General features: G+C 48.7%; 1 protein-coding gene across 1 annotated transcript in view; it reads left to right on the top strand.

The window, feature by feature from the left end:
- BCAP31 (B cell receptor associated protein 31) overlaps positions 1-10,232 on the top strand; it is a 35,078-nt gene extending 24,846 nt beyond the window's left edge. The window contains exons 6-8 of the mRNA XM_035140481.3: positions 392-518; positions 4,272-4,372; positions 9,517-10,232. Coding sequence (XP_034996372.1) covers positions 392-518; positions 4,272-4,372; positions 9,517-9,555 — 267 coding nt within the window. The 3' untranslated portion in view covers positions 9,556-10,232. The remainder of the gene's footprint in view (positions 1-391; positions 519-4,271; positions 4,373-9,516) is intronic.
- Positions 10,233-15,218: the final 4,986 nt, after the last annotated feature.

The raw sequence follows: 15,218 nt of genomic DNA, 5'->3' as shown, positions 1-15,218 counted from the left end.
AGAGTAACCCCAAAATTACTTCCTTGGATTCTGCAATAGTGGTCTGCCTATCTAGTATTTTTGGCTGTGTCAACTGTCCTAGAAATGGGTTGCCACTGAAGTTTTGCAAGGTAGGTTAGGGAGAAGGGTCAGGAGAAAAGCCAGCTGACCACGTACAGGACAGGGGTATGTCTGTACACGCATTGTCTTGTGTCAAGCTATCTAGAAAGCCATGGCTGCTATATAATGTAGCCCAGGAAATGCAGGGCTAAGGCTATGGGAGCCATAACAATATTCCAGAGTAGATTGGGACTCTTCTTCTTTTGAGGAAGTCAAAACACCCCCATTCCTCATTGACGGATTGATTGATTATTCCTGTGTCCTCTAACCTTCCCTCCTTCTCCTCATTCAGCAACTGCAGCAAGCAGGGGTGAAAGTAACAGATCTGGACACCAAAGGTGCTGGAGCTGAAGAAGAGAGCAAAGCACTGCAGGGTGAAGTGAAAAAACTGAAGGATGAGCTGGCCTCCACAAAGAAAGGTGAGAGACTTGGTGGAGTATGTTTAGCGCATGCCCCCTCCAGTCTTGGCTGTAAAATGACCCAGTGTGGTAGATGCCACTGCCCAGTAACTTAGAGGGAAAGGGCATGACCTATTAGAGACCCTGGACTATCCCTCTCCCCCCCCCCCCATATCCCAGTTGTGTACAGCTGGATCATCCGGGCTAGATGCTGACGAAAGGGTGATAACACCATCTATTTATACTTCTAGAACTGTACAGCCATGTGCCTTCCTCATGTACAATCTCAGAATTCTGTCCCCCCCTCACCTCTCTCCTGCTTAAAAATACTTCACTTGGCATCAGACTTTGGGAATAGATGGACCCAGCCCTGAAGAGCTTGTTTGTAAACACTTTGGTTTCTCTATAGTTGTTTTCCTTGCTCTGCAAAGCAATGTCCAACTTTGGAATTGGTCTCTCTACTTAATTGAGAGGGGAAATGATGATGGGGGCCACTAATTGGTGCACTCAGTTCTTCAAATTTGAATGTTTGGGCACTGCACACACTTGCAGGCTTGGGACTTCTTTTCACCTTTGTCACAACTCCATCAGAGCCAGCCTGATGACCAATGCCCAGGCATGGTGGGAGTCCAGCAGAACCACAAATTCCCCTTCCTCTCTCTCCTGTCCCAGTTGAAATGCAGTGTAGGGTGATGTAGCGGCACTTGCTCACATTGGTCCCAGGGAGCCCTCTCGCGAAGTGGTTGATTCTGGCAGCAGCATAGGTGATGCTGCTCTAAGCTGTGGCACACAGTCAAGTGGAAAGTTCTCCTGCATAAGCCCCACTGGAATGGGTGGGAGAGCCCAGTCACTTAGTGGGGAGGGAATGCTGCTGTTGGCACCATACTTCACCACTGCTAAACCCTTCCCTCCTCTCCCTTTCTCTCCTCCACAGTCTAATTTATTTATTTGATGAATTGCTTCCCATAAAATATCTTGATCTGATTTCACAGTAAAGACAATCAAACAATTCTATATGTAAACTATTTTATACTGGCAAGCTCATGCCCAACAATGATTGGGAACGCTAAGAAACGTCATCAAAATGAGTGCAGTTTTGAAATCAGTGGTTAAAATCCACTCTGTTCTGTAGGATTCAGCCTGCCATCTTAATTCAGATTGGCATCCGATAGACGAAAACCTGCTACTTGTCCTCAAGAATCATAATGCAAAATTGGATTATGGTATCTTCACAGTGTCCAGATGCAAAGGAAACAGACAAACGGTTTTCCAGGTGTCCTCCAAGAAAATTGTTTGTATGTCTACTATAATTGTTTGTATAGTAGATATGCAAACAATTTAAAACCAATTCTGTGTGTGAAAACACACTCCAACCCCAAATGAACGTTGCAAGATTTTTTAGGGTAGCAGGGCAGGTTCTTTGCACATTACTCTAAAACCTTGCAATGACATAGTGGGATACTCTCTCTCTCTCTCCTCATGCTGCATGTGTTTGAACCCCCCCCTGCACACACACACACACACACACACACACACACACTGGGGGTGGGGGGCTACAGTTCTCAGTTGCAGTATCAACCAGTCTGAGCAGCTTCTCCAGGGCTCATTTCCAGAGCTGGCAAATCAGAGGGGTTGACATCAGTGCTGGAGGAATCCTGGAGCTGGGAAGTTTTGAGTGTCAATTGCCCTTCCGACCTTCTCAGTTCGTGGTGGGCTTGTGTAACATTCCCAGCTTCTCTTTGACTCCCCCTTCCCCATGTGAATGGCACAGTGGCCAGGCAGGACTGTAACTGGTTGTGTAGTGTGCAACACTAGGCACACAAGAAGTGCTCAATATACCTTTTAAGTTTGTTGAATTATTTAAGGTTCTTGTGGCTCAGATTTCTTTCTTGGAGGGTGCAGGGGGTGTCTGGCTGTGCACGCCTGGGTTGAACTGATCTCTTGTCTCTTCTTCAGTGTGCCCTCTTTTTTATAGCTGTTATAGGGGGTGCTGTGTTTTGTTTCTTCTCTCCAGTCTAACACCCAAATGGTGTTAATTGTTAAGCCGCAGAAAAAGCTGCCAAATTGTTCTTCTGGCCCAGAAGCTCTCTGTTTCTTTAGCACGGTGGACCTCCACAAGGGAAGTGTCCCATGTGCTGAATCAGGCCAATGGCCCATTTATTCCAGCATCCTGTTCTCTCAGTGGCCAACCAGGTGTCTGTGGGAAGCCTGCAAGCAGGACCTGAGTGTGACAGCAGCCCTCTCCCCTATTGTGATTCCCAGCGACTGGCCTCTGGCAATGGAAGTGAAATGGCCATGGTGGCTGGCAGTCATGGATAGCCTGGTCATCCACAAACTTGTCTGATCCTCTTTTAAAGCTGTCCAAGATTGTAGCCATCACTACTTCTCAGGGGAAAGAATTCAATAGCTTAACTATGTGCTGTGTGAAGCCAGTGAGGAAAGTGAAAGAACGAGCATCATTGCAATATTCTTGAGTCATCCTTAAGGAGCCTCAAAGCCTTTCAGGTCTGCATCTTACAGAAACCAGCCTTGGGTGTCCATCTCTTCCAGTGATGCTAATGCTATCATGGGACGCGCGCCAGTTGCTCTGTGGCTTTCCGCATCCGGAGCCTTGAAGCGCAGGAAGTGCAGCTTGCATTTGGCGCCAAATGCAAGCTTCAGAATGGATCTGTCCCAGAGGGGCTTGCACTCGGCACACCAAATTTAAATTCAGCACTGACCATGAGCTCTACTTTAATTGGCTCTGCTTAGAAAACTGTGCTGTGCCGTTGATGGCCAACATGCAAAAGGCCCTGAATGCAAGCTCCTCTTGCCAAGGAGCAACTAAGAGTGCACTTTTAGGCTCCCAATTGTTCCTTTGCAGATGTGGCTTTATCTGCACCATACCTGAAGTCAAAGGTGACACCAGGTGTGGCTGGAGGGAAACTACCCGGTGGGCCCAATTAGGGCCTCTGATTTGTCGTGTGGGCTGGAGGTTCCCCTCCCATGATAGGTTGTAGGAATCTTAAGACGCAGAACTGGAAGTGACTCAGGGAATTGTTTGGGTTAGGGTTCTGGTTCTCTGCTCCCACAATAAAACACTGGTGAATGTTAGAGGTGATTTGGACCAGGGAGCACAGTCCTAATTCAGAACAAAAATTTGGATGAGAGCTTACTGAGAATACAGTAGTTGAAATGTGATTGTGGTGACATGACCCAGTCAGTTATTTCAGGCTTGCCTAGTACTAATTACACTCTAGAACCATCATCCATATCTTTGAGCATTACTTTTTCAGTTCTGTCATTACTGGTGGTCAAGCACAAACCCTGCAGTGGGAAAACTGCCAATGCAAAAGCAGCCTAGCTTGTTGTTCAGTGATCTCAACTGTGAAGACCAAGAGGGAAATAAGTGGCTAGGCTTTATAGCATCCTCATTTGATAACTACAGCTGGTGGGAACATGGCTGCAGCCACCTTAAGTTATTTTGTAAACTGTCCTATGATCTTTGGATGAAGGGAGGCATACAAATTTTATTAAGTAAGTGCTAGAAATCAAACTACTCACCCCAGTCCTTTCATGGAGTTGGAAGTCAGAGGGATGAACTTGGTGGAAGATCACAGCTCCTCCTCTGATCCGAAAGTCTGTGGTTTTCTATTCCTGGAAAACCAGGATTTGCAGTGATCCAATTTTTTTTACACACAGACACACACATATGACTTGGCTTGCTGTTGCCTGATTATCTGGGTCAGTTGGGATTTGCTTTAACCTGTGCTTTTCTTCCTCCTTACCCCACAGCCCTGGAAAAGGCAGAGAACGAGGCCCTGGCTATGCGCAAACAGGCTGAAGGACTGACCAAGGAGTATGACAGACTGATGCATGAACATACCAAGCTCCAGGTGCCAGGGGAGGGAAGTGGGGTTGCAAATATCTGTTCTGAGGTGGCAGGCAGTCAAGAAGGGCCTGGCTGGCCTCTGCATGAGGCCACTGTTGTGTCTGGCTGGACTGTTCCAAAACTCTAAAAATTGGTCCTCTCCCTGGCTTCTACGGGTTCCAGCTTGAGTTGATGTCTTGCTCCAGGAAGAGCAGTGGTGTTTGTGTTCTAGGGCAGGGCAAGAAGAAGGCAGTGGTGGTGGTATGATGAGGGGTTTGGGGCTCAAAAATCCTTTAAAAAAAGAGAGTGTTCGTCCCATGAGTGCTGTGGCTGCTCAGGGAATGTGAAGGCCGTCAATGTCAGCCTTCCCCAGCCTGCTGTCCTTCAGATATTGTTGGTCTACAGTGCCCCTCATCCCTAACCATTGGCCAGGCTGGTTGGGGCTGGTGGGACTTAGGATCCCAACAAGATCTGGAGGACACCTGGTTGCAGAAGGCTGATCTACTTGGTTTTAAGAGAAGGAAGCTTCTTGGTCTTTCTCTTTTCCCCAGCTTCAAGGGGGAGCTCCTCACTCTAGCCTTCACTCGAGTGTCCTGTGGACGTTCTTCCCCGGAAGAGAGGTGGCTTCCCAGTTACAAGAATGCATAAATAGGGAAGAATGGGGTGACTCTAGAGCAGTAAGGTTTCTGATGTGGTCGGCCCATAACAGTGGTTCAGATGGGGGCATCCCAAGTAGAACCTCCTTTTTTCTTGCCCTGTGCTTTGTTCCTTGTTGGATTTCAGCTGTGCGTGAGGCAGTGAGTCCAGCATGGTCACTCCTGCTGGGCAAAGCCAGTTTTGTGAACAAATCTTCCTCCAGATGAGGGTAGCTGGGGAGTCTTCCGAAGTTTCAGCTGTAACTGAAAATAAATGTGTGTCTTGCCGTTGTTCAAGCTTTCAGGAAAAGCAGGAGCTGTGTCTCCCCCTGCTTATAGTCCTATAACCCATGATTACCTCCTCAGGGGTGTGCTCTCTTCCCCACCCCCACCCCTTGCACCCCAAACCTTTTGACTGTGCATCAGCTATCCTTAAAAGTTAGCAAGAGCCTTGCACAAGTTCTGGAAACTTGTTGTTGACCATCTCTACCTTCAAGAACGTACATCCTTCCTGTTTAAATCCCTGTTCTAGAATGTGTTGTGGGAGGTTTCACATTTGTGCATGCAGTGGGTGCTTCTAAACCTCCCCCTTCTCAGGTTCCCCTGAAAGTGGCCACCCCTGTAGCAGGAATTAAAGAGCCGTCAGTCTTTTTTTGGGGGTGGGGGTTTGATGTTGATGAGTAGCTTTGGTACATTAATGGAGCTTCTTTCTGCATTCTTAAGGGAGGGCTTTGAATCTGTTGGATTACAGTTGTCTGCTGCTGCAGACCTGCCTTCCCTCCTACCCTGTATCACTGGTTGGCTAGGTTTAAATGGCCAGCCCACAACAAACACAGCACACACACACACGTATAAAAATAATCCAGCTTTCGTTGCCAGGGTAACCTAATCTGCACACAGTGGCTGAGAGAAGCTGCCCGGCCTTGGTTGCGGGTTTTTTACTCCAGCCTCTCCCATTCGCGGAGTACCAGCAAGGGGGAGGATCCTGGCAGTGCCTGGGAATCCTGCCTGGTAAACAACCCTCCACGTTTCTGTCTGCACGTAAGCAGCAGGTCACAAGACGCTGCCTCACCTGGGAGCTTGATAACAGGTGGGCGGGGAGGAACAATGCTGAGCCTGGCACCACCTCAAGGAAGTGCGGAAGGGGCTGGGCCCCTTACTGCCCATGTTTTAAAACAATACTTGAGGCAGCACTGCCTGCAAAGATGTGAAGGATGCCAAGGGCTTTTCTTTTCCCCAGGCTGGACTTAAACTCAGGAGTGAAGGACTGTATACAAGTTCATTAACAGCAGTTTGGTGCTGTTAGTGATGTCTGGTTATCAGAGGTGGGAAACCTCAGGAACAGCCTCCCAACTATTGTTTTGGGACCAAATAATATTTTCTAGTAGATCTTAGGAGAAGGTTTCTTTGTGTGTCACTGTCCTCTCCAGAAGCTTACTGGCAATTCTTTGGAATTGGGAAAATACCCCCCCCCCCTTTCATTCACAATCTTGTGATGGCCCCCTTCCCAATTCCCATGCTTAACCAGCCCCTCTTGTTATCCAAGGCTGCGTACACACCATACGTTTAAAGCACATGGCTTCCCCCAAAGCATCCTGGGGACTCTGGGTTGTCATCGGCACTGGGAATCGTAATTCTGTGAGGAGTAAACTACAGTTCCCAGGATTCTTTGAGGGAAATCTTGTGTGCTTTATTTGTATGGTGCGTACACAGCCTTAGTCCCCATTGGGCATTCCAGGAAGCCTCCCATGGGGAATGGAGCTGATCGCTTGCACAGTTCTCTTGTAGTTAGTGACTATAGCTTGTCCCTTTTGCTCTAGAAGTTTGCAGTTGGGGAGGGTGGTTCTGGAAGGCTTGACTGGGCTTCAGGCAGTTCACATGAGCCAAGTCTTCTGCATTTTGCTTGCTCTCTGCTGCATGGTGGGGCTCGGATGGCTTGGACTGGGGCAGCAACTGCCTCTTCTTTCTCAGCCTTAGGATGATAAAAAAAAATTCAAGGTTCTGTTGTAACCCATGCTGAGTAAGCCTCCTGCCTCCAGGGCTTAATTACCCCCCACGCAGCCTCTTTTTGGATTGCGATGGGTGTTGCTCTGAATATTCTCATTCCAATCCCTTCTCATCCCCATGCTCCCTTCAGCCCACAAGTCCTTACTGAGCTCTGTCTTGGCTTCGCCTGTGTGCTGCTGCAACCACCTGCTTCCCCCCCCCCCCCCAGAGCCGGTGTGATCCGGCTGCCAAGACTCAGTAACAGTGTGCCTTGCCAGCTGCTTAAAAATAGGATCTCGGTGTCGTTGCTATTCTGATGGCTCTGCAGGATGGCACTGCTGAGGAATGGCACCCTCCTGCTTCTAAAGGGCCAGTGTGCCTTTGGGCACCTAGGGAAGCAGAGATGTCCTTGCCCTGTGAGGAGGAGGAGGATAGGGACCTTTCCAGCTACTCACATGCCCTTGAGCATTGTTCCTGGATGGTGATTGAAGGCTCTCATGCTGGCCTTTTCTTAAGGCTGCCTTCCCCAACCTGGTGCCCTCCCATGAGCCCCAGCACTGCCTTATAGAAGGCATTAGGTTGGGGAAGGCCATGTTGAGGAGGTGTGGGTGCCAACAGCAGCATTCTCGGCTGGTGTCTTGGGAACTCTGTTCGAAGCATGTCTTCAAAGGGAGGGGATAACTAAGTGACAGCAAATGCTAAACAGTGCGTGGGAACTCCTCTCTGCAGTGAGGTATCCTGCCGAGCTAATATTTCACGCACAGCTCTTCATCTTCGCTGCCATCATACCCCAAAGCACCCTGTACAGTGGGCTGGCATGGTTTGCTCTAGATACTGTTGAGCTTCAGCCCCAGCCAGCATGACCAAAAGTCAGGGGTGATGGTCCTACCCCATCCTGTACAGGGTGCTGATAGACTGCTCTGCATCTCGCTCAGACATCAAAATTAGGGGTGCATTGGGCTATTACCTTTCTGCTCTACTTAAGTTGAGCACTACCGCAGCCCTCCAAAGGGAGAATTTGCAGGGTGGAGGGTGAGGAGGAGGAAGACTGGATTCTGATTGGGCAGCAGAATCCAGGAAGGTATTGGACCTGTGTTAGCTGGCGATTTCTGGCATCTGCTTACCTTGGTAGGAGTATTGTGGGCCGTAGCTGCTGTTAGTCTGCTTTGCTCATCCAGCTATTTGCCTTCCTGGCCATTCTGGGCAGCTTCCTCCAGGTTGCATTCCTGCAGGGAGCTGCGTGGTCTTCCTCCTCCTTGGGCTGTGTAAGCAGATCCCTCCCCCTTGGGTAGGATTACAGTGCTAACGGCTGACTAGTTGGCAGAGAGGCAGAATGTTGCTACTGCAGCTGCTGTCCCTCCTAGACAATTGAGCTCTGCACTTGGGCACAGGATAGAATTGCATTGAAGTCCCTGGCCATCTGTGGAGGCCAGGGTGGGGGCAGCATTTATGCTAAGGCAAAACTGTCTTTTCAGAAGGACTGTTGAGAATGCCTGTTTGCCCCTCAGGTTGCCATTAGTGTGTGGAGTAGCAGAACAGGGCTATACCTAAGATGATAACCTTTCAGCCATGTGGCTCAGTCTGGTGGAATTTGTGGACATGTGTGTGTCTCAAGATGCCTGGGGCTAAGACTGAGCTATGAATGGGGAAGTCACCTGTGCCATAAATTCACTGGTGGCCTCTCTCTCAGCATGCAAACAGCCTTGATTTTTGAGCATCCCTAACTGGTCAGGGTATGGAATCATCACTGGCCTGCTGTGGAAATGCAACCACAACACCTGCCTTTCATGTGGCTGGTGCACACACTGACCAGCATTAGGGATGTACAGCACAGAAGCAAAACACATGCAGCAGCCTTGAATGATGTGCCTAAGAATGAGCAGCTTATGACCTTGCAGAATACAAAGGACAATGGCTTGAATGGAGATATTGCGTCATCAGCCAGCAGGGAGTCAAATCTGTTGTGTACATTTGGGCATGCAAGGCCTTGTGACTTGCTTATTATCTGCCTGAAATGACAATGGACTTGTAGTTCGCTTTCTGCTGCCAAAAGTGTCCACTGGCTACCTTGCTCTGCTGTCTGCAGAGCTCTGTGAAACTCCAAATCCAAAACTATGTGTCTGCCTTATCCTGCAAAAGTAACAAGCGGCAAAGGACAATAAGGAAATTTCGTTCCTGGGAATCTTCACTTAAAGCTGATTTCCAGCCCATAATGGCAGCAACACATGCCTGGAAGTGTGTGTTTGCTGTCCTCTCAGAAGCCAAAGGGATGATGGAATGAGAGTTCTGGGGCTTGAGCTGTGGGGCCCTTAGTGCACTGCATAGCTTCTGGCTCCTCCCCATCACCAGCACAAAAATAAACCACTTGTAGAATTCAATGTTATTTACTTGGCTGCAGCTTTTGAAAAAAAGGGGGGGGAGCATGGGGAAACAAGACAACTGTGTCCATAAAGCTTGTAAAATGGAGAAGCTAACTGGTAAGTTGAATGAAATAATTCTCCTCTTATATAACGCCATGTTGTTCCCCCACCCTCCTTGTTTCTCCCAGGAGGCCTGCGATGGACCAAGAGACAAGAAAGAAGAATGATTTCCCCTGCTGCATATTGGTGGTTCTGGCCAGTCTCTGCCTGGTTGCTGTACACTCATGTTTTTCACGGGGCTGGGGGCAGCCTAGCCGAGCCCCCTCCCCTTACTTTCTGGGCATGGGTTTGGGTGATCTGCTCATCCACCATTATTTGCTCCTTCCCCGTCCTGCAACCCCCCTTCAGTGATATAGCTTTTGAGTGGCCTGCTAACTCTCTTTATCCTTGTGCCCGTGCCCCCCCCCCCGATAAAGAGACTGGGTGTGAACTTACCAGAACAATACTGCTGCTTGACTGTTTCTCACAGGTGGCGGAGAGGAGGAAGAGGAAGACAAAGTCTGTCTGTCTGGGGAGGCAGTTGGGCTGGGCTACCAGGGCCAGAAGCATTTCATGGTGGCGAGGGTTGGCTGGGTCTATTTCAGCATGTGCTCTAAGGCTGTCCTCCTGTCTTTTAGCTGCACTTGCTCCCCCAGACTCTGGGTAGTTTCACCTACTCCATCCAAAGCCTGAAGGGAGCATGAGTGGAGCATTATGTGTAGTGCTTATGCGCTCCTGTTGATACCATCTGGCTGTGGTGGGGAAGATCTCCCCTGTGTCCGTAATCCTCTGTATTTTTTTTATAATATCTATTAAGGACAAGGTGTCTGTACAAAGCTTCTCATTAAAACTCTGGTAGAACAAAGCTTTCAGTGTGGCTTCTGAGTGAAATGGAGGTAATGGATTAAAAAAAACAGAGCAAGGGGAAATTGATCTTGTAGCCCTGAATTCTGTGTTCTGGATTAATGAAGAGCGGGGGACGTTTGGGTTCTTCTGATGAGCTAAACTGAAACCCCACTCCTGTTGACTTGTTTCTGTGGCCAAAAAATGCCTGCCTTCTGGTCTGCCGGCTCCTGAGTCCCACCCTGGTTACGGTCAAGGTTCTGGTCTTTGTCCTTTTGCACTCAACTTCTGCCTCCTAAGGTCTGCCAAGGACTTGAGCAACAAGTTGCTACTGTCTGGAGTGCCTCATTTGGTGCCAAAACCATGGCCACAGAAGGGATGTAGCTTGTGTCTGTAAGTGGCTTTCCTGAGCAAAGAGAACAATGCACTTCAAAAAAGGGAAAAAGTGAAGAGGGAGCAGGATTTGAGGGAGGAGCAAGTGGAGATGGAATAAAGGAGTGCTAGGAAAGTGTCGCCATCCTCACCCCTGGAAGAAAGGAATAGTTTGAGGAATTAAGCTGAGGAAGTACCGTAGAAGGGTTCTGAGAGAAAGAGATGAAAGCTGCATGGTCAGGAGTGTGAGAGTTGCCACATGTAGATGACAAGGGTCTTCAGGATGAGGGACAGAAAGAGGCTCGGAGCACTTGTGCCTCAATCGTGCAAGGAGCAGGATGGCAGGCAGGAGCAATAAAGCTAAAGGCTTTCCCACCACCCCCAACCAGGGTCAGAAGAGAGGTTCCGTTTCCCCCTCGCTAGCACCAGGTGTTTTTGCAGGGGAGAGGATGTGCCTCCTTGGTTTTCTTGGTGGCTTGCAGACTTGACACTTTCCTCTTCAGTTCTGTAGGACAAGTGAAGAAGGGGTGTGTGTCGAGAGAACACGAAAAGCCCTGCTGGATCAAGAGCTTGTGGCTGGCCAGATCCTCCTGGAAAGTCGGGTGCTGGGCATGAAGGGGAAACTCCACCCCACCCCCACCCCGTGGCATGCGGTGAAATTTCTTGTAGGGGAACAGTTGGGACCAGAGGCTCCAGCTTGTGAGGGTGGTGGCTTGGAGGGGGGGCGCACACCTCTAAGCCGGGCAGAAGCTTCCCGGGCTTTGGGAAGGAGGTGCCAGACTTTAATACTCTAATTTACCAGGAACATTCAGGGAACTAGCCTAGTCTCCATAGTCCACTAACTGCATGCCACTGTTTCCCCCCCAAATACATACACACACACACACACACACACACACACACACTGTCTCGTGAAGCTGGTGCTGAACAAAGTTTCTGTGTGTCTCCCTTTGATCACTGCTGTCAGGCATCTTAGGTGTATTCATTGCTCCTGTTCTTGCCCTGTTTTTCTAATAACTATCCAAAAAAAACTGCCCTGTCACATCCTCCTGAAAAACCAGTGTGGTCACCACGTTAAACTTCATTTTTGCACGAGGGAAGCAGCCCAAAGGCCATGTGGACGGCGCTGCAGGTAGCTGTCCAGTCTTCCAAAGCACACAGCCAAAGTGGAAAGTTTTGCTCTCTTTCTCTCACTCCACCTCCCTGCCCCTCGTCTTCGATTGGTGTTTGTGCACTGGTGGATCTGTTTTCCCAGGCCCTGCCAGGTGATTTATCATGGTGAAAGCCGAATCCTGGCCAGGAGTAACCTTTAAAACGCTCCTTGGGCAGCCTTCCTGGCAGGGCAGTTGAGAGGAGCTTTCAATCGAGGGCCTGTTCTTTCTCTCCCTGTTGAGGGTGATTCTGGCCAGGAGCCTTGGCAGGAGGGAGGTGTCCCCCTGCTTTTTTTTAACTGCAGATGTGTTTTTCCTCCCTCTCTGACAAAATGTGTGTTTTTAAAGAACACATTCATTGTGGACAGTGGGGAGTGGGGTGGTTTTTTTTTAACACACTCCCCTCCACCCCACCCAAAAAACATTGGTTCTGAGCGTGGCTTCCAGCCTCCCCAAACCCAACTTGTCTCTGTTCATTTCTCACATTCAGACCCTGAACTCCTCTGTTTTGGAGTTGCCTCAACAGCTTCCCCAAATTCTTTGATGGCTGCCCCTGACAAGGAGGCTTAATGTGATGACAATCCCATAGAGGAAGCAAGCATTGAGCCCTTCTCTTCCAGCTGGCTCACTTCCTTCTCCTCCCCTATCCCTTTTCCTAGAAATGGGAGTGTAGTTGAATGACAACACACACAGCTCCCAGAAGCTGAACCTCCAGCCTACATTTTAAATTCCTCTACTTGAATCTTGCCTCATTCTGCTGGTTGAGAGAAAGATCATTTGCCTGCCTACCTCTTGCAACAGCTTGTTCTTAAGGGGGGGGTGCAGGGAGCTGAAACACACCAGGGGGGTGGGTTTCTATCCCATCTCACGTTAGCAGCATCACCTTCTCAGTGCTGGCAGGTCCCTTGGCCTTCAGTGGCCCAGAGTTTGAGCAGGCTCAAGGCCTGGTGGCGTGCGGTCCCTATTGACATCAGCCCCTGGCGTACATGTATGCGCCACCTCAATTTTGTGTGGTGTGTTGCTCATGATGCACAAATGTTTGCCCTAGGTCTTATTACCCACCTCAGTTAGGCCTGAGCTGTTGCCTGTGTGTCTCCTGCTAGTCCTGACCGAACTGGGAATGAAGGCCAATATAGTAGATGCAGGATTCAGCTTCCTGAACGTCTTTGCCCCCTCCCCACTTCTCTATGCCAAGGGTAGCCAACAAAGGTGTCCTCTAGATGTTGGGCTACAACTCCTGTCATACCTGGACAATGGCCGTACTGGTTGGGGCTGAAAGGAGATGGAATGGAAGAACACACATGTTTCTCCCTTCCCTTGTTTTATCTTCACAGCAATCCTGTGAAGTAAGTCAGGCTGAGAGACTCCCCACAGTGAGCTGCATGGCTCAGGGGACATTTAAAACCTGTCTCAGGTCTTAGTCTGACTGTCTAACTGGTACACTGCACTGCCTTAAGGATGAAAAACATACTTGGAGTGCCAGGTAGGTAGCCGTGTTGGTCTGAGTCGAAGCAAAATAAAAAAATTCCTTCAGTAGCACCTTAAAGACCAACTAAGTTTTTATTTTGGTATGAGCTTTCATGTGCATGCACACTTCTTCAGATACTTGGAGTGGTGTGACAATTTAACACTATTCAGCTTCTGAGCTGATACTCAATGTCATTCCCTCCCCCCCCCCCCCGGTTATCCCTGCAGTAATGGGCTTCTGTGGGGAAAAATTGAGAAATTGTATTTAACAATGGGACAGTAAAGGTGGGAGCTCACAGTTTTTTCCAGTGGGCCTCTTCTGCAGGGGAAAATGGTTTTTTTATATTTAAACATTTAAAAGCACAGTGCAGTTGCATGTCATTCAGTGGACCACATGTGTCAGCATGCAATTGAGCACTGAAACTAAGATTTCAGGGTGGTGTTTTAAGCAGAGCTGACCTTTGTTTCAAGCTGAGGGCTTTGGACTGGAAATCCCACCAACCTTGGCCTCAGCTCTAGCCTGAAGTACTACAAGTGGACTGTGTTGCAGGACTGTTGCGAGGTTCCTTCAACAGCAGCCTGTGGGGGAAATTACGGCGGTTTTAGCAAGGCAAGTTTTCAAATGGGTACAGAACAAACTGCATTCTTAAGGTGAAACAGAACCTGAGTCAGAGCATGAATTCCTCCCTTTGCTGCTACCTCTTGTTTATGAGTGGCTGCACTGCTGCCTAATCACAGCTGTGCTACAATCCTGGATTCTTTTACTTCATATTATTATTATTGTGTTTTATACCTTGGATACAGAGGAGATGGTGGCGGGAAGGTAGTCTCAGGGCCTGGTTTGACAGCATGTGATTCTAAACAGGCCTGGGCCTGGCCAGTGTCTGCATTGGGCGACCTGCTGGGAACCACATGGAGGCCACTTGTGAGTTCCATGGTGGAGGAAAGATGGGATATAAATGGATTGAAATAAAATAGTGGGTTGTCACTCCAGTATTTCTTGTCTTTATGAGGAAAGCCTGTTTCCCCAGAAACTATTGGAGAAGCTGGAGAAAGGAGGGGCAGAAAACAGCTCATGTAGCCATCTGGAATAATGGGATTAGGAAGTGTGCATTTAAAGTTTTGAAAAAGCTGGTGGCGGCAGCCGTAGCCATTGGTTCCCTCATGTCTAGTTTGGCCATCAGAGGGGTAACCGTTATCTATACCTACTTTTTCTCCACGTTTTCCAGGCACTTTCCACTCATAGCCACCCCCCCCCCTTTCCAGGTTCAGGTCCGAGCTTTCAAGCTGCATGTCTGAGCACACCTTTTTCGCTCTGCACTTTGCCCCATGAAAACCCTCCCTTTACTGCAGAAATAGACACAAAGCTTTGAAGCGTGAAAGCAGAAATAGCAGAAAGCAGAAATAGACACAAAGCTTTGAAGCCTGGAAAGAGCAGGGCAAAAAGTGTGAATAAGACCAGAGTGAGGGCAAAGGCAGAGGTGTGCAGCTGGTGTGGAATTTCTACAGTATTTATTTTTTGAATGGCAAGCAGTTCTTGTTCTCCCCACCCCATCTCCCCAAAACAAAGAACCAGAAATGTCTAGTTCACATTATGAACTACTCAGGCTGTGAAAATTCCAAGAAGGGATGGACACTTGCAATGATCCCTACCAGGATTCCTTTGGCACAGTCTCTCCTCAGCAAATGTTAAAGTAAGAGGATCAGAATTGCTGGCTAAGACAAGAGTCCCACTGAGACCAGTGTTAGGGATCCTCCATTTAACTACCCTCCCTACTAAATAGCTTTTGACACACCTATCCTTTATGGATTTGCCCCAAACCATTTATTTTCCTTTTAAGAAATCTGGGCTTGTGCCTATTGCCACATTGTGAGGTTTCATATGTCGGTATGGATAAATATTGCCTTTGTTGGTCCTAGGCCTGATGCCATAAACTTCACAGGGTCTTTCTGAGTTTTGGGAGGAGGAGGAACATTTTCATCACATGTTTGTTCTCTCCAAATTTTTTATCAGCCCC

This window comes from Zootoca vivipara, chromosome 15 (genome assembly GCF_965207765.1).
Source record: "Zootoca vivipara chromosome 15, rZooViv2.hap1.1, whole genome shotgun sequence".
Lineage (NCBI taxonomy): Eukaryota > Metazoa > Chordata > Lepidosauria > Squamata > Lacertidae > Zootoca > Zootoca vivipara.
The sequence above is the reverse complement of the archived record's forward strand: the minus strand, read 5'-3'. Positions and strand labels throughout refer to the sequence as shown.